A 27,106-nucleotide genomic window follows, 5' to 3' on the forward strand; every position below is an offset into this window, starting at 1 on the left:
GGTGTGGACTTAAAAAGTCGTCTGCACCGGAGTTAGAGCGACCACAGAACTGTACACCTGCTGTTCTTAAGTAAAGAAGATAAATATAATCTTCCTCGTCAGAGTCATCCTTCTCCTGCACATAGCTACACATCCACGTAGCCTCCTCTTTGCTAGCCGAAGCTAACAATATTGTGTGATGGTAAAAAAAAAAAAAAAAAAAAAAAAAATGTACAAGAACATTTTCCTGCTTTTGGCCTTTATAAGTCATGAAAAGTTAAATAACTCCATGGAGAGGTTGGGAGAGGTGCCAGTGCTTGTTGGCGAGACTGTGTGATCAAACTAAACCCACAGTCTGCCTCTCCAAAGTCATCATCCCTTCAAGGCTCAACCATCGTTGTTATTCACCACGTACAGTCTTGCCTTGTTCTCTTCTCGGGTTAATCACAGTGATCTTTTTCACGCTTGTTCCTTTTATCATCTGATAAAAACCTTCTTGAATATAATGCTGCCTTGTCCTTCCACCTTAAAGAGGTGAGTTTTTGTCTAAACTGACTTAAATGCTCCTGAAGTCAGATGACAGGCAGTAACCTGAGCCAGCGGGGTTCAGCTCTGCACGAGCAGAGAGAGCTGACTTTCTCTGATAATGGTTGAAAAAAAGCTGTTCCTTCGTGTCATTACTTTGACTCTTGTGTTCCTATCAGACACTGGCGCTGTTATTGTCGCCATGAAAAGAGAATGTGTTTGAAAGAAAAGTCTATTTGAGTTGAATGACTTTGCAAGGACTCTTTTTTCCCCCAAACATCACTGCCAAAATTGGACACTTGGGAAAATCACTTTGTAAGATAAACCTCCCCTGCAGTGTGTTCGAGTATAGTTGGAGGTTATGAACGTGCAGCAGGACTAGACTCGGTGAAGTTGTCTGTGCAGAGGCAGAATACCAGTCTGCATCTGTCCTCACTAGGGGATGCTTCAATGACAAGTTACTGCCTCTTCTATTACTCAGCCGGCTGTAGCAATTAGGCACCAGGAGCGGATGTATAGCTGGTTTATTTATGGCCGGTGTCCTCTCACCCTGACCAGCATGTCCTGCTCCTCCCTCCCCTTTGCTCCAGACCACTTGTGCTCAATTTGTCCAGTTAATGATTGTGTGGCTTGTGCAGCTTCAGGGACAGTTGCAACTTATTTTTATAGCCTTGTTTGCTTTCCTCAACAAAAACGTAAACACTGGTCATTTATTGAAATGATCAAGTTCACCTCGAAAGCTGTCTCATCCTTTTCTTAGTCTTTTATGGATGTATACGAGTACTGGCTGTATATTCCCACAAGCAAAGGTTGAACTAATGTGATGCAATCATTGCAAAGCTCTAAGGAAAATGGGATGGCATTGGTGGATGAATGTACAGAGTCTGACTTGATGACCATGCATATTTGTTTCCTTGAGCATGACCACAACCTTCCACTAAACCTGAAATAAGTTAACTTATTTCAGTCAGTAGTGAAAAATAAGACAGCAACCCTTTGCAAATTTGTGTGCTGTCACTTGACCTGGTTGGTCGGGGGTGAGTCTTTCAATGTCACAATTTGATTTATTCATATTGATTCTTTAGGTCTCGATCATATTCTGAAAATATTAATGGGTGGAGTCTGAGTGATGGCAGCCGTCTTTTATAACAGAGGGCTTAGGAGGCTCCTCGGAAGCAGTCGCCATGCTGGAAATCCTGTCTCAGTCTTACTTTCAGTCAACCAACTTTATAGACCTGAGTGTTTTCATGAACATGTGTGAATATGTGTTAAGCTCTGTTTCCACCCAGCGGTTCAGTTTGGTTCTGCACACATTTTGTGGCGATTCCATAAACTAAAGCCGGGAAAGATCCCCAAATAACCGACCCGTACCGTCCTACTTTTTTGGACCCCTCCGTTACGGTGCCAAGAATATTGAGCCGACTCTAAAAGGTGGAGCTAAACACTGCAGTCTTTTGATTGGTCGAAAGAATCATTACTTCCTGTGTGACAGTGGTAAACCCAACCCCGCTGTGTTTAAATACACAGTCGATTGTTCATCTGTTAATTTCTCCTCGCGGCACAAAGCCTTCTTTGAAACAAAGCCCTATTGTGTTTTGTAACAAAGAGCCACATGTCAGTGACCGATTAGATGAACTGCTGGATGTCTTCCATCATTTGTTTTGCTTGTGTTGCGTTTTTCGCCTTTGTTGAATTTATTAGTGGGTTAGCTGTTACCGATTAGCTGCTTTCATGTGACGCTGTTACGTAGCTGTTGCGGCTATCAGCATCCGGTTTACACACCGCCTACCAAATTGCGCATGGTTGGCTCTGGAAACACAAACGGGATCAGACATTACTGAACCAAACCGTACCAAACTGTACTGATCCATGCCAGACTGCTGTGTGGAAACGGGGCTTTACTCATCTGTAATTCAGGCACCTTTTACATGTTTGTATCTGTGTTGTTTGTCATACTATAATTGACTTTTCCAACATCTTGTTTGTAACTCCTGTTCTGAAACATCAGACATTTGAACAAGGAACGTTATGCTTACAAGTAAGATAACAGAAAGTCATTCTAATCTGCTTCCTCTTGTCTTGCACTTCCTTACTGTTCATATCAGTTCCCAGTGGTTGTCTCACATTACGCTGAGCCTGGTACATTCTGATCATGTCTCATCTCCCACCCCTCTCTTCTCCTCCTGTTCCTCCTCCCTCTGCTCCTACCTTACACTGAGCTCTGTGTGCTGCTGATTCAGCGTGTTGTGATGATGCATGTATGAGAGTTCCCGGACCTGATTTGAAGGCATTAAATTGCTGTAGGCAGTGGACAGAAGTAATCTCTCTTTCTGCCAATGCTACCTTCAGCTCAGGGCGAGTTTGCTTGCTGACGGACCACCTCTCTGGTTTACAGTACAGCGCTGTTCAGTGTGCAACATCCTCCACTACATTTGTCAGTTTAAATCAAAGTAATACTTTAATCATTGAAATTTATCAAATGTGTTTCAACCTGCCTCTCTCTTTTTTTGCATTGCAGACGACTCGCCTCATTGCCTCTAGATGTCTCAGAGATCCCTCTAAACCTTATTGCCCCTGCATGTAGAAGAAGTTACCCCTGTCGCAAATGGAAGTCTGCATCTTTTGGGTAAATTGAAGGGTTTTTTATTGAGTCACCTTTTCTCATCTGGCCAAGACTTCCTTCGCTCATCACAGTCCATCCCATCACATCAGATTATCTCCTGTTGCCGGCTTACAATATCACTCCCTTTATAAACCTGAAGGAACATCTAATTTACCACACTCCCATTTCCCATGGTGCTGCTGCTGTATTTTTTTGTTTGTCAGTCTTTTCCTTTCCCCTTGTGAGAACTTCCACCGCCAACTGTGCACAAGCTGGTGGGAGGCCTCCTCAGCCTCCAAATATCCTCAGATAGAAAATGAGCAACACCCATCACAACTGCAGACATGCAGCAGAAACACAGCAGGGGACGACTTTCTGGGGTGGAGCTGGCAGAAAAGAACTCCTATGATGACACATGTCTTTTCTTTAAATTGCCTCTATCTATCAGGAGTACTTCAGAAAAGGATATCTGAGAAAAAGACTGACAAGGCTCACTGCACTGCCTCAACTTTGTAGTGTATGCAATTTTGCATAAAAGATCCTGCGGCACATGTACTGTACAGTAATGCATTGCCTGGTCGTCCGTGCAGTCCTCCACTTGGCGTAGATGCATTTCCTTGGAGTTCATTACGGCAGCTCAGTGAGGCCCTGAGAGCTCCTCGGGTAATGAGGGGAGATGGGGAGAGATGAAAACCCTGAGAGTGTAGAGCAGTGGGACATAGGCTTCAAAAGCTTCATGGCAATTTCAAAGGGTTTTTATTCTTGATGCCTCTCTCGCTATATCTATTGAGTATCTAGTGCTGAGCTTGAGAGATGTTCTAAAAGCAGGTTTATGGCGGGTCGGAGGGGGGATGTTTGAAATATAACCCTCGAGGCTTTGGCTTGAGGAGGAAGGAGATAGAGAAAGAGTCCTAATGAGTCGTGTTTGTTCACCATGTTTATTGATTCTAATTAGCCGTGGAGATGTAAAGTACGGAGAATAAGTGCTAAACACTTGTGATTACTGTGAGGTCTTGAGCTGTCCCGCTCTATTAGGAAGCATTTGGCCGAGAACATGAAGAACAAGTACACATCAATTACAATTGCCAGGGGAGTTTTGTCGGGATGACGTTTGGGTCAAGCTGGAACTTACAATGGGAAGGTAGGTGTGGAGATTGGATAACGAATGCAATTATGTTAAACCCTGAGAGGCATTGAGAAAGTGACACATCGCTGCAGGTAAAATCCCGCTGTGAAGCAAAGCTGCTTCTCTACAGTGAAGCAGCTTTAGAGACAGATTATTAGGCTTTATTTTTTGGCAGATATAAGATTAAAGATGTCGACAGCAGGAATGGTAACAGGAAGAGATAAGAATACTCTTACCTTTTGGCGTTTTTTTAAACATGTATGTGTAGATTTGCGTTGATCCTGCTCTTTGCAAAACATGAGATTTTAGGAGGATTTAAACTGCGAGATCAAGCTGAGAATTTATTTCATTTAGTTGCTAGTCTCCCTTGGAAAGCTTTAAAAAAAGTGGAAAATACTGTAACTCTACTGAGTTGGTTTGCTTTTGAAGCATCTGTGTTTCCCACATTTACCATTATTCTTAAAATGTTGATTGAAGAAGCTTTAAAAAGCAGAAGTTTGATTCCTTGAAGAAGTTCGGGTTTCTAAATGCCACAATAGAGAAGATTGCAGTTTAAAATCAAAGTACGATATTTGTACCCTTTTGTTCCCTGTGTTTTAAATAAGATAATCATTCATCTAAAGGCCTAACCCAAAAGACAGTGATGCATGTAAAAAAACATGAAGCACTTTACTCAAACGATGCTCCAGCTACTGTAGTTTCAATTACAGCCCAACGATTAATTGGCCAGCTGATAATTTTGCTTAATATTAGCATATCCACGGTATTGGCTAATTTCCTCGCAGATAATACACACTAGCAGTTCTTTCACCTGTATCGACAAACCTTATTTAGGCATGAAGGTTTTTTTGTGAAGCATGTGTATAAAAACCCAAGCAAACCCAACGGGAATACGTTGGCTTTCCTGTCTCGACACTGTAAAGCTCTGTTCCTTCTACTTGCAAGAAGAATTAAACCAAAGACATTGATTAACAAAAGATCCTTTCGTTTGCATTGGTAATGGAAATTTCCAGCACAATTTGGTGTCAGAAGTAGGATTTCAGGACTGACCAACAACTTTGCTTGCTGAGCTCATATCCAGTCCTTTCTGTACCAGGAAACGTTGCATTACTACTGCAGTGATATTTCTCTCTGCATTTCTGTAGTTGTTGCTACGTTGCCCGTATGTGCAGGATTTACCGAACCTCCACATTTTGTCTGTAGCCCTTTGTGAGTTTTTGAGTTGTTTCATTGCTACAAAAAAGAAAAGTCAGAGATAAAAAACCTGAACAGAAATAACCCACAGTTCTTTTGGGGGGAACAAAATATTTAGCAGCTGTGCCGTACTAACAAAACTTTTACACAACCTGTGTTTAAAGGTAGGAGTTTATCCTGTTATATAAAGGTATGAACTCCAAATGGAGGAATTGTCTTCCGTGGTTGATCTGGTGAGGAGAGGAAGCAAAAGAGCCAAATTGAAGATTGCTTCCATGTTTCCTTTGTAATGTAATTGAAAAGGAGAATTGCATGCATGGTTCAGGCTGATTTTTATGGCACAGTGTTTTTGGCTGTATTTTTAGTATATAAACGATGTACTGTCAATCAATCAATTTTTGTATAGTGCCAATTCATAACAAGTGTTATCTTAAGACGCTTTAAAAGAGAGAAGATTAAAGACCTCAGAAAAATTGGACATAGGAGATGGGATATTATCCTGGAAGAATTTCCCCTTTGTATTCCATTCGTTCCTGTTGTCCACACTTTCTGGGAGCTGCGATGTAGGTCGGAGCAGGCCATGCATGAATGGCAAGGCGAGGCAAGTTTATAGCGCTGTTCAGACACAAAGCAATTGACAGTGTTGTACAGACAAAGACATAAATACAATAAAACAGAGCTTAAGGAAAGAATGTACATCATAATAAAAAATGAGGACGGCGATGGTTGTGGGGACGACACAGTCCGATGGAGGATGGGCTTCAGTAACGTTGGGTGGTATAAGTGGCAAACTACCTCGCAGAAGGTTGGCGGAACTCGTTCTACTCGAGAGTCTGGTCTCTGCTGCCTCTGCTTTATGAGATTGCTGGTCAGAGGGATTCAACCCAGCCTGGCAGTGTATGTCATTTGTGCTTCATTCTGTCTATCTAGTTAAAGTGTAAAGCTCCAGAACTGCTGCACAGTGAACATTTGGTAAGACGGTTTCATAAATATGTCGTTTTATGATGATAACTCATCCTATTATTATAGAAAACTTCTTTCTGATATGAACCATTAATGCTAGAAAGGCAGTCAGTGCAGTGTTGGACAGAATGGTTTGCTCTTCTCTGCCTGTGTTTGTAATGTTGTTTATACTCACTAATGTACAGATGAGCACATCAGTTATATTTGCTGATGTGATTCCTACGCTCGCTTATCCGGGCTGTGTACCAACATATTTGATTGTAAATGTTGTACACACGGCAACAACAACAACAAAAAAACTCACTTCTAACAGCACAGGAATTGTTTGTTGGTTTTCATGGAGGCTTATTTTCATGTGAGAGTGTATTTGCTTTTTAATGAATGCTCATGGGTGCTAACTGCAGGCTTTGAAACAAACATCTGATGTCAATGTTGTTATCTTCACTATCTGTCAGTCCAGTGTTTGCCCAGTGCTGTGAGGTCCAGATTACTTCCAGTTTAAGCTCCACTGGATGCTGTGGATCAGAAACAGATAGAGGGCTATTTAAATTGATTTTCTTTCAATATCAAGTTCATCTTTCTTTTTTTCGCTCTATGTCTCCCCTTCTGAGGTTTCATCCATTTACCCCCAAGGTGGGCACCTGTGAACCCGTGGTGCAGTCATATCTTTGCTTCTAGTTGAATAATGTAGCCCTCCAGCACAGATCAAACAAAGAGCACACCTGGCCCGGGTTAAATTTCTTTCTGTTCTTTCCTAATGAGCTCTTTTACTGTCTGTACTGCTGATGTCACCATCAAATATGCTGTCATCAGCCTTTGTTTGAACCACTGACGCTTCAAAGCTCTTGAAGTTTTGTCTTTATGTGCAGTATGACCATGCACTTTAATTTTTAATCATGTTGCAAAAGACTGATTCTTCAACACGGAGCTAATAGCATACTGAAGATTGTTGTCACTGTCTCTTTAGCATGCTGTCACTTCTTGTAACATGGAACAGGGTTCTCTGGGTTTTTGAGCAAAATGTACAGCCCCCTACCCTGCTTTACTGGTGGCATAAGCTGTGCATGTTTATGCCTTCATTAAAAAAAAGGACAGTGGTACGAGTCAGAAATCAGGGAGAGTGAGAATGGGAATGACATGCGGGTGAGGAGGATTATAGCCTCCGCTCATGGGGCATGCTCACCAACCACTAGGCTACCGGCGCCCCAGCTGTGCATATTTAATGATTTCTTCCACCACTGTTGTGTTGCCCCAGCTAGTCAGAACACCACCCTCATTACGTTGGTGGTTTTTAACAATTCAGACATTGGCGTGACAATTAAATTGCCTTGTCTTTGCATTCTGCTGTTGTTCTTCAGTCTCATACAAAAAGCTTTCAAAAGGGAATAGAGGGAGGGATAAGCAGCTTATTGTTTTCTGGTCTGCATTATTATTAATGCAGTTATGCATTGTGACAATGTAGATTACTCTGTTTCCATTAAATCTGCATTTGTGACCAGGGTCTTATATTTATTTTCGAAGATTAAAAAGATAAACGCTGTTGGACAAAGGGCCTTCTCGCTGATTGTTTCTTTAATTCGGTTTTGTATGACTATGCATCTGTTTAAACAGCAGCTCAACGGGGAGAATCATAAGGGAGGAATGACTCACATGCTAAACTTTTAAAAGTCAAGGTGAGAAAAGAAGCCATCTGTCAGTGTGTGACTTTATCAGGATAAACTGAGAAATAATCAGTAGTTTTTCACCTTGCCTCTCCGGGCTTTTTCTATGTGTTTGTTTCCAGAATAGAATCCTCCTGTCAGTCCGGAGTTACTTAATTCAGTCCACGGACAGCCTGATGCAACAAAATATTAATTTGCCTTAGGCTCACGGTGGTATTATTTGGGGCTGAGATGCATAGTGAGTGGACGGTTTACTCTTCCCCACGATACCCTTGACAAATGGTTGTGCTGCTTTGCCTCTGAAGTGGAATGGTGTAAGTGTGCGTGTGTTTGATCAGCATGCAGTTTACATCGGGGCAAAGTTAGCCTCACACCACTCAGTCGACTGCCTTTATTTCATCTTGGCACACTTTGATGTTTGACTGGCTTGACTGTATACGTCCCCTCCCACTACATCATTAAACTTGTCACTGGCATACGACTCCATTCCTCTCTTTCTCTGTTGCACAAACAGTAATCATCTATCCCATTGAGAAAGAGAAGAAAAAAAACACCTTGTCATTACCATCCTGTGAGATTCTGTCATTCAGAAAAACACAGTGACTCAGGATTTAGTTGTCCCCACCCCCGAAGTGTCTTATTGTGAAGCCTCTGACTGCATCCTGTTTTGGAGGCAGCTGTTGTTTTGTTTGTAATTAAAATCATGTGCAATTTTCTTGGTGCCGGAGCTGGAAAGAAGTAGAAGATCTTTCGTGCATCTGCATGATTGTTTGGAATTGTGACACAGCATTCGGCACATTCAGCTGGACGGGGATTTATAAATAACCACAATGCCTGTCATTTGAGCTGGGGGAATATTTATAGATTTCCGTGAATACTCTGCCCCAGTTGCATTCTTTTAAACACAAGCAGACATCAGCAGTGTGTGGCCTTGGAAACAAAATCTTTAGCAAAGTTAAATTACATCATGAGTGTTTTTCCCCACTGTAGTGTTCTTGTAACTCCCAAATGCACTTACTGTTATGCATAATAATAGTGTTTACTAATTTGGGAAGTATGGAAGTGAATGTTAAGCGGATGCATCAGTTCAAGATCGGTTTTGGCCGATATTGGCCCTGCTGACAGACATCAACAAATAATGACATGATTTGATGTCAGTAGCAGGGTGTAATTAAACTAGCCATAATCACACATACTCACTTTTAATTTTTTTTTGTGTGCTTGTTGTGTTTTCTGTCGTTTTTTAAACTAGACATTTTACTTTTACTTTAAAATAAGTTTTCATTTAGCTACATTTCTGAACTTCTTCCGTTACTGAGTAAAAAAATGAAAACTGAAAAGGCAAAAAAAGAGAGATCTACATGAAACTGGACAGTTGATAGGATAAGATATATGGAACAAAACCCAGGAAAAATCACAGAGAAGAAGAAGATCTGACCTTATATATCAGAGCAGAACAAGCAACATGCCCACAGAAGAAATGTTTACAACCACCTCTGAACTGTATGATCTCGTCCTTGTCAGATTTAAAGCATGCCAACTGTATACAACAGTTTCTTTTTGAAACCATACTGCATCATATTTACTATTACTCTATGTCTATAGGGTGACTGAAAACATTATCTTTCTTAACTTGTTTTTTTTGACTGAGGAGAAACAATCCACCTGTTAGCCTGGTCTGAACCTGACTAACTTGTCAGTAGAGTTTTTTACTCTGTTTGGTTATAAATCCTTTACATAATATTTGTCATAGTTAGAGCTTAGATACACATAACATCCATCTATTGTCATATTGCACTGCACAGGAAGGGCAAGCCAGATCTAACTAAACATGCTACTCAGTACTTTAAATCAAGTTTATAAAGATTGATAGTTTTTACCCGTGGAGCCAGTCCTCACACAACTCAGCTGAGTCCTGATGTGGACCACCCACTGGACAGCAGCAGCGTTATATTGATCCACATCACGTACACCTATGGTACTGTACTGGCACACTTATTATTTTGTTCAATTGACTTCTTTTGAGTTATTTTTTATGAAATTGTTGGATTAATTGTTTTTGTTTACTATAGTGTAACTATAAGAGGGAGCATGCTGGGTAATTGATAATTGTTCTTTTTCAGCTGCTTAATCATCATTATCTGTAATCATCGTCACCAAAGTAGGACAAAGACTTCTTTGTTTTATGCCAAAAGGAAGAAAACTAATAAGCTTGTTTGATTGTCCCTAATGAGTTTGTTTGCATTGTCTCTATTACTGGCTCCTCTGCTGTTTATGTCCTCTCTTGTTTCTTAAAACCATCGTCGCCTGCCTGTTTGGGAGCTATGTATTGCCCAGTGCAAACGGTCAAAGCTGGCTCCAGCACTCTTTCCCCTGGGCAGCCAATGATGGGGGGGGGGCAGGCAGCAGAGAAAGGAGCGCTAATTCATCACTGTTAAAGGCAGGGTAATAGGGCCGTGCCACTGGTTGGGCTATCACAGGCCTGCCGCCTCCAAAAGGAAGTTAATTAACTTTCCATCGGCTGTGAGAGGATGCATGAGTATGTGTGAGCTTGGCCGACAGCCCCATGAAGCAGCCTGCAGAGAGTGGATATGTGACATCGGCTCCCGCCTGGAGGCACGGCCCTGAGGGAGGAACTGGTCCCACAGTCCTCTGGTAGCATCTGGAGGTCATAGTGCAGCTTTGTCAGTTTAAAGCTTGATACACACAAACACATAAAATGCACAGATTATTTACATAATGGGTCCTTCAGATTTCCTATGTTTGTACATTCAGGGCTCTGATATTTTTAGTTTGGCAGGCAGGGAATGTAGTCCATTGTTTCTTGAGCATGCTTCACAAAGGTTTGCACTGAGCTCAACCCAATGAGGGGGCTTTTTTTTGTCATGTTTGAGTATTTTCAGCTGTGAACAGAATGGTTGTGTTTGTTTGGCCTTGTGTGAAAGAATAAAAGGGAAGAGGCCACATCACCCATTGATAGTTAATTATTTAATTCTGTCCTTTTTAAAAGAAGTAATGATCTTTTTCACCTATAAATTCCAGCGCAGCAGCCTGGATTATTTCTGTTGATTTTACTGAGGAGAAGGGTGGCCATTTCTAAAATAAGCTTACATCATAGACAGGAATTTAGTCTGAGTTGATAAAAGTGTTTTTATTTAGGCGTCTGCATTTTCCTGATGTGTAAAGAAGTCAAATCTTCTGTTAACCCAAGCGCTCCTTCAGAGATGCTTCCCCATATTTACCAGTGATTGATTTATTTAGGGTAATGTACATTTCGTCATCACAAATCCCATCACGACTCTACTGAGCGTTTCTTTGTCACAAAAAAACATCGTTTTTCATTCAGCAAATAACTTCAGACTACTTCGTAGTCACTGGTACTGTCATGGAAAGATTTCTCACATTCAAGACTGAAGTGAACTCAGATGATGTCACTTCCAAATAATCTAATGTTAGAATCCCTAAAGTCCTAAAGAGAGTCGTTAAAGATGATTTCACGGGTTTACAGTGATTACAAATGAATGTATTCATTGGAAGAGTATCTCACAGTGTCTTACATTCCTTTGTCTTAAATTAAAATCACTGTCATAGTAATGCATTGTCAATGGTAATCAAACCTTACAAGTTAAAATAGTAAACTGTTGTCACTCAGTTAGTACAGTCGGTCATCTCTCAACCAGAATGTCGGGAGTTTGATCCCCAGCTCCTCCAACATCATGTCCGATGTGTCCTTGGGCAAGACACTTCACAATAAGTTGCTCCCGCTGCTTCATGGGCATTGTGTGAATGGGATCAGTTACTTCTGATGGTAACTATACATAACTCCCTCTACCAGCAGTGTGTGAATAGATGTGAATGTGTAGTTGTGACCTGCAGTGTAAAAGTGCTTTGAGTAGTCAGAAGACTAGAAAAGAGCTATACAAGCTCATGTCCATTTACCATCTAAACAACAAAAAGGAAAACTGAGACTGTACATTCCAATGTTCATCTATCTCAGTTCATGCAAACCCAGTTGTCACAATGCTTGATACTTTAATACTTTTTAATATCATGTGTTGTATAATTATACAATCGGCTGTTTTGGTCAAAAGTACGCAGTAATTTTCCAACATTTGTTAGGATCTCTATATTTGTTGCCGTAGAACCAAAATAGGTCTTCTTGTTTTTCTATTTCTACAAGTATTTTTGTGTTGGTGAACAACAGTGTAAGTAGCATTTACACAAGACATTTGCGTCTTATCAGACTGGTAAACAAGAGGTCTTTCAATCAAAGAATAGTGCATTGTTTATAGTCGGTCTAGCAACCTTAAAGTTTGTTTGAGCGCTTGCTCTGCTGATGCTGTGCTGTTTGAAATGCTATCATAATCATCTCTTGAGCCTCTATTGAAAAGATTCTGCATTGGTGTCATAAGACGATGAAGTTTATCATCTCAGATCTCTGATATATTTGTGGTATTTTTTTTTACAAAGTCTTCATGTGTTTTTTTTTTCTCTGTGAAATTAAATCTCAGATGTTCTTTAAAATCGGGCTCAATTATGATCAAGCTTTTCTCTTTCATTCTCCTAAGTTAAGTCTAATTTCCTGTACAGTATCGTATTATCATGAATCTCAACTGAAGTATTGTTCCATGGTTCAAAGATTCATACGCTCCAATGAACAGCTCGTTTGTTGATAGCCATCACTCCAACTTCACAAGCACACTCAGAGGACAGGAAAGTGATGAAAGTGAGCGGAGAGATTAGGTTGAAGTGTGATAGTTTTTTCGCTTGAATTGACCCTCCTGTCCGCGCAGATATGTGCTCTACTGAATGAGTCCTTTTTACTTTATCATTGTGATCATCTTTTTTTCAGTTAAGCCCACCATCTGCTCCCACCACTCTATGTGAAGACGAATCGATCGTGAGTTTGGCTCTGTCAGATAGTTTTACTGCATTCCTCTGGGGAGTCCTCGGCATTGAAATAGACTCTTTTGGCTGAAGTTTACTGCTGAGAATTGTCAGTGTTTGTGGAGGCCGCTGCACGGCTGGTCAGCAGCTCCAGCTCCAATAGCAGCAGCAGTGACATTGATCCCCTTCTCTCTCTTCATTAGCTCCAACCAGATGACACAGAAACGGCTCCACATCAAAAGCACACTATGAAATCAAATGCAACAATGTGCTGCTTCGACTTTTAACAAATACCCAGCTGGTGCTACTGGCACAATATGTTCACCTCCCACGTGGAGCTACTTAGTACCCAGAGAGTTCTCTATGTATTACATGAGACTGAGCAAATAAAAATGGCTCTTTTTTAATAATATGATCTGCCTTACATATTTCCGGTTATCACTGCGAATGCTTAAATCAAGGCAATAATTAACAGGGATGATTTTGGGGAAATGCTCTGTGCTCTGCTTCTGTTTTAAATACAGCGGCATAAGAAATGTTCTCTTTGCTGGAAACAACACCAATTCTTTATTTTTCCTATTGATGTCGGCTCAATATAAGCTTCTTATACCATCCCTGTCAATTGGATCTCATCGTGATAAGGGCTCCCTTTAACAAGCCTCCTTAAAGACTGTAAAAAAAATGTTTCTAGCCAAGTTGATCGTGCCCATGTTGTCATTGGATTTTATTTTTGCATCGTTTGTCTTCACAGTAGCAGCAGGTGCATAGACAACCACTGTTAGTATCACACCACAGTCAGTGACTTTTCATTTCTCTGGCTGTCCTGAAGCGGTTTGTAATTTGAGATTAGGGCCCATCTGGGAGGGTGGAGGGTGAAATGTAGTCCCAGAGTATTCACTCTCTCAGTTTCAGCGCTGCATTCACAACAGAACAACATATTGGATTTACCTGCAGGCGTGCTGTGATATTTTCTGTAATGCTGAGGACGGTCAGTGTGTGAAGGCATGGGGCTATTAATAAGTGTTGAATGCGGATAGCATCAACAACAGAGGCCCATTCTCTCTATAAACACAGTTTGTAAATGTAAGATGTTTAGCTGCGATCAATGAGCCGATTGTCAATGTGATATATAGAGTAATTGTCATCTAATGTTGCCTTTCTTCTCTCTTACTATACCTACATTGAGCCTCAGAATAACACTGTTGCACTGATTGGAAATTTTGTTTTCTTTTATAGCAGTCATTACCTTCTTCCCTCCTCCCATGAGAGGGACTGACTGAAGAGGAAGTGATCTTAAATTGGTAGAGTGGGGGGGTTTATTTCCAATTAAATAAACAGCTCAAACCAATGTTTTTAAAGACACAAACAGGGGAACAACTAAGTGACTGTTTTTTTCAATGACGGCTTCTGCTCAATGCTGACAACACAAACTACGCAAAGTCATTAGGGTGACAGCATGTGGATCAACAAATCATTACCATGTTAATTTAGACTCATTAGATTAATTATTATCAACAAACAAGACAATTGCCAAGAAAAGAGCTTTTGTGTCACTTTGGAAAGATATTTTCTGGATTGCTTTCAGGGTTTATTTTTCAGGCAATTAAAAAAGTGTAGCTGTTTAATTTCAGCTTCTCATTATTTGATCTTGTCGAGTATTAGTTTAAAGAAAAACTTAATTAGGAGTAACTAGATCAGTTATTCAAGCATGGTGCCAAATTTGAGAAGATATGGGTCACAATCAAGCAGCAACCTGAAAAATAAATGCCAATCCGGAAGTGCAACATCCTGCAGTTCATCGAGTGTCCACTTGAGGCGGGCCCCAAGGACACTGGAGGTCACATTCGCATGACAAAAAAAGCCATTTTTACAGCATGAATAAACACATCCAGCCTGGTACAAAAAAATAAATAAATCTGATTTAGTTATTGTCTTCACTGGCACAAACTGAACGACTTTGTTTTGATTAGACGAACAATACGTGTTATCTATAGTTTGGCGTGTAGCCGACATGATTGACAGGTGGACACAAAGAAAAAAAAAAAAAAACAAAAAAAAAAAACTTGAATTTCCCTCGGGATCAATAAAGTATCTATCTATCTATCTATCTATCTAATGTAACAGTTCAAAAGGCTTAAAACCCTAGTTTAGTGGTACAATGATAATTACCTTATTTGAACATAATGTCTATCTATGGAACTGTGAAAAAGAATTTCCCCTAAGGGGACAAACAATAAACTTACTAACTAACATATTTGAATTTATTTACTGATCAGATCGGAGGCCTGTGAGATGTTGATGGGGTTTTGTCATTTTGAACTTGGGTCAGCCTCAAGATGGCACTTGATGAGGTATCACTATTATGATTAAAGACTGAAAGTCTGAAAGGGCATGACTAGTACCAACATCTGAGCTGATCCATCATTTAAATGTTGAGATTGAAGATTGATGAACAAAATAGGTGACAACTTTGACCTGCTGGTGGTAAATGTAATTTCACGGTTCACAGTATATCTTATTTATCCTCTGGGCTTCATGGATAGTTGTCCATAATATCATGGCGAAATGTCCAATAATTTCCAAAAAAAAACAAGAACAACATTTTTGTGGTAGCTGAGATGATAAAGTATTTATCTGGCATTGTCGGCAGCCTCGAGTGACTGAATTTCTGAGAATTTTAAATGTAGCAGCATTTTCTGGTTATTTCAAATGAGGATCCATTTTAAACTCTTCATTTATGGTGAAGGTCCTTCCTTCCTGTGAACATCAAGAACTTTATTTTCTGTTAGTTAATTCAAGTTAATATCACAAACCCTGACATATCTGAAAACCTCATCCTTTATGAGCATATGAGACTAAGGAGAACAGAATTTTTGTTTAAAATTATTTGGTATTGCTTATTGGTAACAAATAAAGGGTGTTCTATCGGGAGTGCCTCTGTGTCAAGTAATGCCCCAGTGAAGTTGTTTTACATCAAAGAATCCTTAATCACATCGTAGCTCAAGGTGAGGTTGTTTATAAGTTATTCTCAGTTATGACTAGAAGTGGAGATCTTACATCCAATTTCATGAAGCTCCAGCTCTATGAAAGACATACTCTTCTACTTTTTCTTTGGTTCTCAGCTGCTTGTCACAGCATATAGCCGTTGAATGGCTTCATAGAGTTTTTAAGAGATTCCTGAATCTCTCCTTATTGTGTATGTTTGTGTGTATGTTGCACTGGGGGGTGACTGTGGCTTAGAGTCAGTCTTCTATAAACTTGAGTCAGGGGTTGGATCCCCAGCTCCTGCAGCAAAATGTTCTCAGGCAAGACGCTTCCCTTCAAGTTGCTTCCACTGCTTCAGCAGCAGTGTATGACTAGGATTAGTTAATTTACTGATGGTCACTTTCTGTCATCCGTGTGTGAATGGGTAGGTGTGACCTGAAGCGTAAAAAAGTAGTCAGAAAACTAGATTATACTAGTTATACAAGCGCAAGGCCATTTGCAATTTGAAAAGGAATTAAATTTGTTTCAAGATACTCAGTCTCATCTGAAAGATGACAGAACGTTTAAGTCTGTCCCAAGCACCCACTAGACGTTAAGAACTCACTGAGCTCAAAGGGATCAACAGCGGGCCCTCCTTATGACTTTTTATTTCCACTAGATTCACACAGGAGATAGCACTTACTATTATATTGAGCCTATAAATTCCCTTTGTCAACATTAAATGTGGCCTTTACTTTGTCATTAAGGTAGCTACAGTATCATCTGGGAAGGCTTCAGGACACTGCTGTGTATGTTGAAATGGACTTTTTAGGCTTGAAATACTGTCCGAGTTTGAGATTGAGATCTCCACATACATTAATCATTGCTTCCAGCCTGCGGCAGAGTACAGCTGCGTTTATGGGAAGAGAAAGCTCAACTGCAGCCCTTTGCTTCAGCAGCTAGCATCGCTGTGCACAGGAGGCTGCTCCACCTTTTTTAAGGCAAGAAACATGTAACAGTGCCAACATCGAAGTTCATTTTATAAACAGACTTTTATCTCTGCAAGAAAAAAGGTTGACGTTCTTGTTCACATCTTTTCTACATCTATGGACACAAGTGAAAGAACAACATCTCAGTAAAAGCTGAAAGTCATCACATACACTAACAGACACTACATTTAATGTAGAGCTTATGAGCAACTTATGTGCCAACTAGACAAACATGGAAGAAAATATTCTGAGAGGACAGGAATACCAAGTCAATGCTAAAGCAAAAGCTGTCTTCCTGATGTTGTCCTTAGCATTCTTGAGTTGAAACAAACCTTGTCAAAGCTTGCACACTTTCTTTTGTCAGACATGAATCTTCTCATTGCTGGATCTTTGATCATTCCTGCAGTTACCTTACCTCATATTATATGATTAATCAATAGTCTATGTGTACAAAAGGCAGTCAAAGAGAGATGCATGAATGCTGCATGCATCTGAAAGTTTGAGTGAGCGGGTGCAGGTGCACGCGCTGCACACTCGAGGTGGGTGCGCTTGAATAATGGAGCGGTACGCTCAGCTGAGTGAGGAGAGTGCAGTGAGAAAGAAGAACGGCCGTGTGGACGGACTAATTACTGTCCAATTAAAGGACTTAAGTACCAGTAGAGGTGTGTGTGTTCCTGTTTGTGAAGCCACAACAATGCAATGTACTGTCAGGTTTAGTACAGCTTGATGTTGCCTTACACAATATACCAACAACGATAGCAAGACAATTAGTTATGATAATAAAAATATTGGTATCGTTACACGTGTATCAGAATCAGATAGGAACTGAAAAAAGTGGGTTGTTGCATCTCTAATACATAAATTAAATACAGAGAGATTATATTGTTGTATCACACAACGATGTTCCTTCGTTGAAGAGGGCATTTTAATAGTACTTTAACTTACATAAGTTATAAACTTACCTTTGTTATTAAACTGATTTATGTTATTCAAGTTATCTGCAGCTATAATACTGTACTAGGTCACATAATGATGTAACAATGGATAGAGACGCAACTGAATCCCGTCACAGAGACGAAAACTGTACATTCTCCCTCTAGCAGTCCACACAGAGCTGACTGTCTGCCGATGAAGTACCAGACGCCTGAGGTTTGCCCGGGTCAAAACCTTTGATTCCTCTCACTCCACCAGCTTGACTGCAGGGTAATGAGTTGACAACACTGTGTAATAGTAGGCAAGCCTGAGGTGGCAGCAGGTGTTGTGAAGGACTTTGTTTGTCTGTGTGTGTGTGTGTGTGTGCGTGTGTGCGCATGTGCAAATAAAAGCTTGATTGGTGCCCTCGAAGCAGCCAAGGGAACCAGCCGGCATCACGTTAAATCGATGTGGATAAGTTCATCAGCTAATCCAGGGTTAATGGTATTACAGATGCTGCTCTGCTGTCTGCTCTTTGTGTCTAAAGGTCAACCTCTACCTATGAAAACACATACAGGTTATGCTTGGCTGGCTGCAGCACAGAGAGGGCACTGTACTGCCGCTGCATCAGCACACATGGAAATAGAGAGTTGTGTTTTGGCATCACAAACCTTGATCAAGTCTATGTTGTTGCTGTCTTCTTTATGATAAAAGTAATTAGTAATGGATAGTTTATTAGAGGGAGGGAAGGGTGTAATAGTTCCTCAAACAGTGTGGCTCTCATCCCCACCTCCTCAAACACACACACATACACACATACAGATCCCTCCTGCTGGCTGAGAGTGCTTGTGTTCAGTATGAGCCTCTTTTTAATGACAAGGGCGTGTGTTTCACTGTGAAGGGCTGTTATTTTCTGACATGGGAGCAATTTAACACATCACGGCACATTGTGAATTAAAATACAGCAACCAATTCTCTTTTTTTCCCCTTCCTCTGAACAAGATTCTGAATATGAAATCTGACATGAGAACCAACTGCTGCCAAGATGACCTTTTTCACAAGGCCGAAACACATCACCCTCAGTTTGGGGCATAAGTCTCGTCTTCGAGGGTGTTTGAACAGTTTGACAAAAAACAGCCAAGACCTTCTGAAATTTTTTCTGTCTTTGCCTTTCTGGCTGTCACTGACTTTTCTTAAAGACTTCCTTATACAATTTACCATCTATTGTGCTACATTACTAATGACGAAACACAAGTGGAAAAAAGGAAATCTCTAGCATTTCCTGATAAGCTGTAATTACCACATCATGGCAACCTTTTGCTGTCTTGTACAAGGTACAACCACACGCTGGATTATGTAATTTTCCTTACGATTATAAACCCCCGGAGTCCTGAATGAAAGTGATTACCACGAGCAGGGATTTGCCCGTGATGTTGTACAATAGCAAATCTATTTCTCTGAATGTTATGTAACTTTCTGGACATGGAAGGATGCCACTTGCCCCCCCACCCCCCTCTCGCGTACTCACCATGCACGCTTGCAGCCACTCAGCTTTCCCCTCACTCCTTCACTGGGGGAACACTCACATAGGATGGTACTCTGCCCCTTCACCCAGTACGAGATAGAGCAGAGTGTCCTCCTCTGGCTGTGTGTGTTAGTGGATGATTTGAAAGGAGAAACAGCTGGCAAGTTACTGGGAGGCAGCCAGCGCATCCCTCAGTCACACGGAGCCTAACAGGCCCTCAGGAGAGAGGATGCCACCGCCTGGCACCGAGGAGTAGTGTCTCCATAAACTGGAAAACTCTGATATATCTTAGCAAAGACATATCATTAAGATTCTTGCATCTGATAAGATATAACAGCGCTCAGTCAAGTGAAAATATTAGTAAGGCTCTACTTGAACATCAGCTTACTAAAACAAACTTCTGTTCTCGGGATGAAACAGTGCAACCCAATACTATAATGAAAGTAATACAATGCTATTTAAATGGATAAGACAACAATACACACTGCAGTCTTTAACCAGAAGAGAGCGCTTCTGCTTTTGGACCACGGCTCTCACAATATCCCTGCTCCATAATGTACCACACAAGACCAACAAAACCTCATGAAGCTCCCACTTCAAATTGGCGCGCCAAAAAAGTGACTGACATCTCAGGACCAAGAACAGTGAACAGCAATCAAAGCTTTAGGGAACCCACCTTCCCAAATAAGCAGTATTGTTCATCATCATATTATTAGCTTGACAAAGCGGCCAGTTATGAAATATCTAAAGATTTTGCAGATGACAGTTAGTTTATTCAGTCATGGATGATTATGTACTGATTTAGCAGTGGGTCTTCATTCTACCGGATGATTTACCAAGTTAACCTGAATAAAACAGCAGCAGCTGCCGCCTAAACAAAGCATGCTGGTTAATTGCTTTATTTTGTATTTTCATAGATATTGAAGTAACAAGTGAAGATATTGAAGTTGAGAATATCTTATTTTCAAAGTGGGAGCGCAGACTCGTTGAGGGGTTCGATCCCCAGCTCCTGCGAGCAACATGTCCAATGTGTCTTTGACCCTGAACTGCTCCCCCTGCTCCGTCAGGGTCATGTGAATGTGTATGAATGGGATTAGTTGCCTCTGATGGTCAACATACAAAGCAACGACTGCCACTGCCATTTACCATTTACTGAAGGTGAGCAGATAACGAACAAACCAGATATTTTGCAGATGCCAAGGAGTTGCTCTTTTTTTTTTTTATTTAGAGTTCGGCATGCATATCTACCCACTCCGCAACATTCTGTCATAGCACAAGTCTGGATATTCAGCTCATGGGATGTAGATGTACATGTTCACAAGATCTACCTGAGTTGACACACTCAGTATGAATATACTGAATAATTCAATAAAATGATGCCACAGACACTGCAACATAAACCTAATATTATATGAATGAGCATTGCATAGAGATAACTATGCAGTGAGTCAGAATGTGCAACTCAATCAACAGGTTACAGTGGGGGGAAATCATGCACTTGCCATAGACGTCTTCATTGTAATACAATGTGTCTGTTAGTCTTGTTGACTGCAGAGGCATCGATTATTTTGTCACTGCCCAGAGTTCGGCTTTATGAGATCTGTCATTGTTTCCTGTGTTGGCCCTACTGGGTTCATCACACTCATTTCCAGGTTCAGAGTGAGTCTCTGTCAGTCTGGATTAAATCTCTTAATTCCACACATGGATGTTTAAGGGCGAGAAAACAATCTGTTTTCCCCTTTGGTACACAATTGTCTTCTGGCTAACAGGAGGAAGTGGAGCAAAGTAAGGTCAAAGGTTCAATGTGTGCTGCACCAATTGACTAATCACCTGTGTTTGTTTGTTTTAGGTTTTCCGGCTACAATATATTTGTTTTATTTATGTATATCCTTATTTTTTCAAATGATAAATGATAAAAGACACATATTTAAAGTCTAAATAAACCACAGAAATTTTGTAGGGATGCTATGGCTATCCTACAGGTAGCTATAGCGCTCCCTCGCTCCTGCATGCACCGCTATAGCATACAAAACATAAACAGTGTGCAAATATTGCAAGAGACTGGTGAACAACACAAATGATACAACCACAATGCAATATGAACAACGATGCTACATGGCAAAATAGAGACCATTATATTCATTACAACTGCTGGTTAGCATATTTGGAAACCTGCTCGCTGAAATGAGTACATGAACCCAAAAATATACATGCTATTCACAGGAATCTGGAAAGCAGCTGATTAGGCTTCTACATGGGCTGTAGCTGGAGTTTGTATCTGCTCCACTCGCCTTCTGTTGATGAGTTTTAAGGCAGCAGCTCTGTGCAGCGTCTCCACCTCAGATCTACGGGAGAGGGGTGTTGCTCTCACTAAAGTGTGCCTCGCTGCACCCTCAGGGGGGAAAAGAGGGGCTGCGCCAAGCTGTAATTGATAGATTGATGGTTTACCCCTCTGGTGCCTAAGGGAAAACAACACACACACACACACACACACACACACACACACACACACACACACACACACACACACACAGTACGTATATGAAGAAATGAAGTGTACACAAACACACAGCTAGAGGATTGCAGTGATGTGTTTGGATTAACTCTGAGAAATTCTCTTGAAACTGATTTTTTTTTTATGTTTAACATATTGTGTGTGTAGTCTTTTTTTGATTTTAGATTGTGTGAGCAGGCACCAATTGATCTGTGCCTCTGCCTCCACTCTGGAGGTTAGTTCATGCCAAAGGGGGTAGTGGCCTAGCATAGCATCAGTCAGATTATCTGGTGCGGTTGTAATCAGTTAATCAGTGGCTGTCACCATGCAGCATCACATGTTTGCAGTGCTCAGTGTCCACAGACGTCTCACTATTCATTATTTTGATATTGCTACAGCGTTGCGTATACTGTTAATGTACTGATTCTAGATAAACGGAAAATAATTCAAAGTTACTTGAAAATATAACGGACATAAAAATGCTGCGACAATAATTAAGAAATAGATAAATAGGCTTTTGGCTTTAAATGTGAATGTATTATGTGCTATGTTATATCACTGATTCATTTCCTCAGATGTTGTTATGATGAAGGCTGGACCAAATCCCTGTTATTCTTAAGCACCCACATTTTCAACCACTGTTATATTACGGCATACTTTGAATCTATTCACATACACTATAAAATGTAATCTTTATGCTGTTAATTAGGCAGAAAGTTAAGCCATGGACTGTTGATGAGTTATGGACATTTGACATCCGCTAGGTTTGAAAAATCTATTTCCTTAGCTACAGTGAATACTGAAAGACAAGACACTCTCTTTGAAAACAGCATTGGTATCAATTATCTGCTTCATTCTCCTCAGTAACATAACTCACAGCTTCAATCACGGAAGAAAGCTAGCTAGCTAATTTGGTTAATGTTAAGCAAGCTTGTGATTATTGCATCCAAAACCTGTCATGAAGTAGATAACAAATCCCTGAGATGGAAGATGTGATTGATCAATGTTTTAGTTACCCAGGTCCTTTGTATTAAGCTGGAAGTAAAGTATTTTATATAGGGTGACAGACTGTCATCTTTCAATGAACCCTTTACATGCTGACACAAACTGAAAAGGTTTGCTTTAATGTTTTTTGTTTTTTTTTAATCTTACTCTACTGTTATCTTTATGCTATTTATTACATGCAAAACGAGTTAACCCATGGACTGCTGATGTGTAATACACATCTGAATGGACCTGGAACATATATTCATAATTTCAATCAGGAAAGAGTTTAGGAGCTTAAGATTACAGGAACACTGGCTGATTGAAGGGTGTCAGCCCTGAACCGTAGAACAATCCACAACACCCCCCCTGTAGAGTCCAGACACTGGTGGTGGAGGTGTTGGTCGATGTAATCTGAGGTAAATGAAAAGATGAAACTTCAAGAGGTGAAGGGTCGCACATAACCATGGCATGAACAGGAGGCAGCAATAAAAGAGGCTACCAATGATGGTTTGTTGCAATGCTATTGGATAGATGTGACCAGGTGTTGATTAAGAATGCACTCCACCACCTGCCACTTCTATCATTGAACAAACAACTCCTGCTACAGGTGGCAATAATTAAGAATGCTTGAGCATCAGTGGGAAAACACATGTTCTTACAGAGCAGATCATTTGGAGATCTGAGTGTACGACAGTATAAACAAGAAGCAATACTCATCTATTCTGTGAACATGCCAGTGCACAGCCAGGTCAGAGGTTCAGAAGGATATTCCTCTTCATCAACCCTCGCTCTCCCTCACTCTCTCTCTCTCTCTCTCTCTCTCTCTCTCTCTCTCTCTCTCTCTCTCTCTCTCTCTCTCTCTCTCTCTGGAAATTGGTGTATAAACATTTTCTCTTTCTTCACAGCCAGAGGCAGACGTTGTTATTGCTGAAGCAGGGCAAATATAACTGAAGTTTTCAATATGCAACAGACAGCTTTTTTTCTTCTTGCTGCCTATACGTAGGGTTTTTCTTATTTGAGAAGGCCAGCAAGCAGTAATGAGGGTATAGGCCGTAACAAGGCCACGTTGAATAACACAGGTGATGGTTTGCATACTCTCTCTCTTACACTTTTCAGACATTTTGTCTACTTCACTAAACATCTTCTATATTCAGGCATCTCCAGCCTCTTTCGAACTAATGTCCTTTCTGTCTGCTGATGTGATAAATGTATCCTTTAAATTCAAATGAAAAAAGTTGACAGTTGTTATCGTTCTGATATGGCTCAGCAAAGCAGATAATTAGATTTCGGAAATACTTTGATTTTAAAAGGATTGTTATTTTTATTTTTTTTACAATCGTTTAATTTTGGAGATGTCCCAAAACTCTTTGGCATTCGGTTGTGTAAGATGGACTATCCTTTTTTTTTTTTTTCCTACTGTAAGCAAAATCCTCAGTCAGCTTAACTTACATCTATTCAGAGTATAAAATCATACTCTTCCTTCACTTCTCGTCAACAGGGATGATACTTGTTCTTTGACAGGAAATAGGATAATTTCTTGTTCTCCACGCCAGGAAGTTGTATGTTCCTTCCGATAAACTCACATTTAAATCGCTCACTCCTTTATTTTCACATCTGAAAGAAGTGGCTTTGTTTGCTACTATTGAACAATAAGGATTGCTAAACAAATCATTATTACAATAATGAAAAATAACTGATTTTCTACCTTCCATTTATCATTTGGTGTTTGTCTTGGATCTTTCCTCTCGATTCAATGCTCAGTAGATGTTTGGCTGCTCTACCTTTTGTCTCAATGCTAAATTAAGTTACTTAATTTTAACGCAATTTAAGTACAAATAATCCATCTTCACATACTGTATGTGCTCCTAAAAATATCCACTGTAGCTCATTTCATATGGACTGTTCTGGATATTCTCCTGACCTACCACTTCACATAAGCGGGACTACTATAAAACATAATGCAGCTGTTTAATTACGTGCACAGCAGTTGTAGCAGCTGTGTGCAAACAGTCGATGCAGTGACTCCAGTCACAGTATATAAACATCGTCATCCCCTCCCATTGGCTCGAGGTCAATTCCTCTGTGATAATCCTGCTGCGTTCTCACATCAGCATGTTGGACTTGCTGAGGAAAAAAATATGAGCATACCTGCCTAGTTTAGCCAGCTCCTCACCTATTTGAGGCAAAAGTCTGGTGCTGCTTCTTCCAAACATCCTGATCTCCTGCTGAACTGTCACTGGTTGAGTAGCATTGTGGGTAATGAAGGTGCCAAGTGTTAAAGAATATGAGAAATAAAAAGAATAGACATCTATACATTTAGTTATTGTCCACCATGAGTGCTAATGTGAGTCGTGCAATGATTTGTTTTCGTGGTGTCTTTTGAAGAGTTTGTGAAGTCTTGGTTACTACGGCACGGTTAAGGTCATTGAAGAGGGTTATTTTGAAGTTAAACAAAGGGAATGCTGCCCATCTTTTTCTTAGTTTGCAGTACCAGTGTGAGAAAGTGAAATGACTGCGTCCTCTTTATTCTGATGCAGTAGTTGTATTTTTTTTCTTATGTATTATATATTGTAACTATGTTTGCAGGGTTTTAAATCATTAATGGATCGACCCTATGGCTGCAGACGTACAAGATTGAAGTACTGTATCTTTGCAGTGAATGGCAATAGGCATGCATGATCTCACATTTCAGGGAGATAGTCTGTGAACATCTGTCATCGCGATCTCTTTGCAGCAGTGGGTGTGACTTTAACATTCGTTGGCTGAGCTTCATGTTGGTGTGTTTGACTTGAAATGTCATCTTTGTTTATTCTGTGGCCAGTATTTGTGTGTCACAAAAGCTGCATGGATGTATGAATGCATGGACACACCACATCCAAGCTGTGTAATGCAAAAAACCCCCCCAAAAAAAACACACACACTCGGTCCAACATTTACACAGAAAATATGCAAGTCAAATTGAAATCTAAATGTAGCCTGACCACAGACTATAGCATGCAACTGAACATCAGCTCTGTCTAAATTCATGCAAAGACTGCATGAACGCCTCAAGCACAAGTGCCAAGGGTGATTTAAAACCCCCATCACTGCCCTTTAGGGATATTTGATCAGCTGTAACCATGGTGACAGAACAGAAGTCTTTAAGGCAGTTTGAGAGCTCAAGGATAGAGACAGACAAAAAGTCAAGTTAAAACAGTGAGAACACAACCAATAAGACTTTTACTGTAGAGTAGATGTGCCAAAGGTAGAACTCAGAGTGAGACTTGACGTTCCCTTTTTAAACAAGTTACAAAAAATGTGGTTTTATTGCTGTAGATAATTCCCACATGCAGCCAGAGGTCATCTCAGACCAGCAGAGAAGCCTCTTCTGCACTTACATTTTTAGTCTTTTAACTACAGAGTAAAAAAAAACATTGATCTATATTTCACATTTTTACCCTTATCTTACTGAATCTTAAATTAATTATAGTCAAACTGAGTCCCAAGCTTGAATAGTTTTACTTTCACTTTGATTCCCTTTGCTTTTATCTCTCATCCTTAAGGGAAATGTGTGTCCATATTTAGTTGTAGATCATTGGTACCTTTATCTGTCCTTGATTTCTGAAGATGCTGTGAGAGGATATTCATCTGGAGTATGTGTCTCACGCGTCACACCATTGTTACCTTGACTAAACCAACTATTACAGTTCTGTTTATATAGTCCAGGTTTTAGCAGTTTGTCTAGCTAATATGGACGAACTGAACAGGGTCCATGAAATATTCTGGACAATCATGGAACAGCAGTTTTGCCAACACTGACAAAACTGCTGACTGAGCTTCAACTGAGCACTTGTGTCAAAGTTAAAGTGTATTGGCTGATGACAATGAGTAAAGCTGTGAAAATAATCAAAACAGCAATGTATTAATGTATTAATCGCACGTTTAAAATTACATTATTTATTTTTGAAAAAAAATAATAATAATTATTAATAATTAACTAAATAAAGGACTTGTACTTTTCCATTACTCTGACCACAGGAAGACAATGATTATACCACTCTGCGACAAAATATCATGTGATTAACTAAATGTAGACCTTAACTAATCATGATTAACTAGTCAATGCTGACTAGTTAAATCAAAGACTAAAGACCCATGTATTATGAAAGGTATCAGATTGGCACCCATACATAGTTATAAATTCAACCCATGTTTCCTGATTGTGCTGAATCGCAGCACATGTATCATGATATATATCACATCACACCCCTCAGGATATATAAAGTAATTTAACTTGTGTATCATGTAATAAATGTGTT

At 40.2% G+C, this 27,106-nt stretch overlaps 1 protein-coding gene across 4 annotated transcripts in view; it reads left to right on the plus strand.

Annotated features, from left to right (window-relative positions):
- iqsec1b (IQ motif and Sec7 domain ArfGEF 1b) overlaps positions 1-27,106 on the plus strand; it is a 190,591-nt gene that overhangs the window by 57,649 nt on the left and 105,836 nt on the right. For 3 of the 4 annotated variants that reach the window (XM_079341112.1, XM_079341113.1, XM_079341117.1), the window contains exon 2: positions 3,023-3,130. The exons of the other annotated variant lie outside the window; for it this stretch is intronic. In XM_079341112.1, coding sequence (XP_079197238.1) covers positions 3,023-3,130 — 108 coding nt within the window. The remainder of the gene's footprint in view (positions 1-3,022; positions 3,131-27,106) is intronic. 4 annotated transcript variants of the gene reach the window in all.

The sequence above is a fragment of the Symphodus melops genome (assembly GCF_947650265.1).
Source record: "Symphodus melops genome assembly, chromosome: 4".
NCBI classification, from domain to species: Eukaryota; Metazoa; Chordata; class Actinopteri; order Labriformes; family Labridae; genus Symphodus; species Symphodus melops.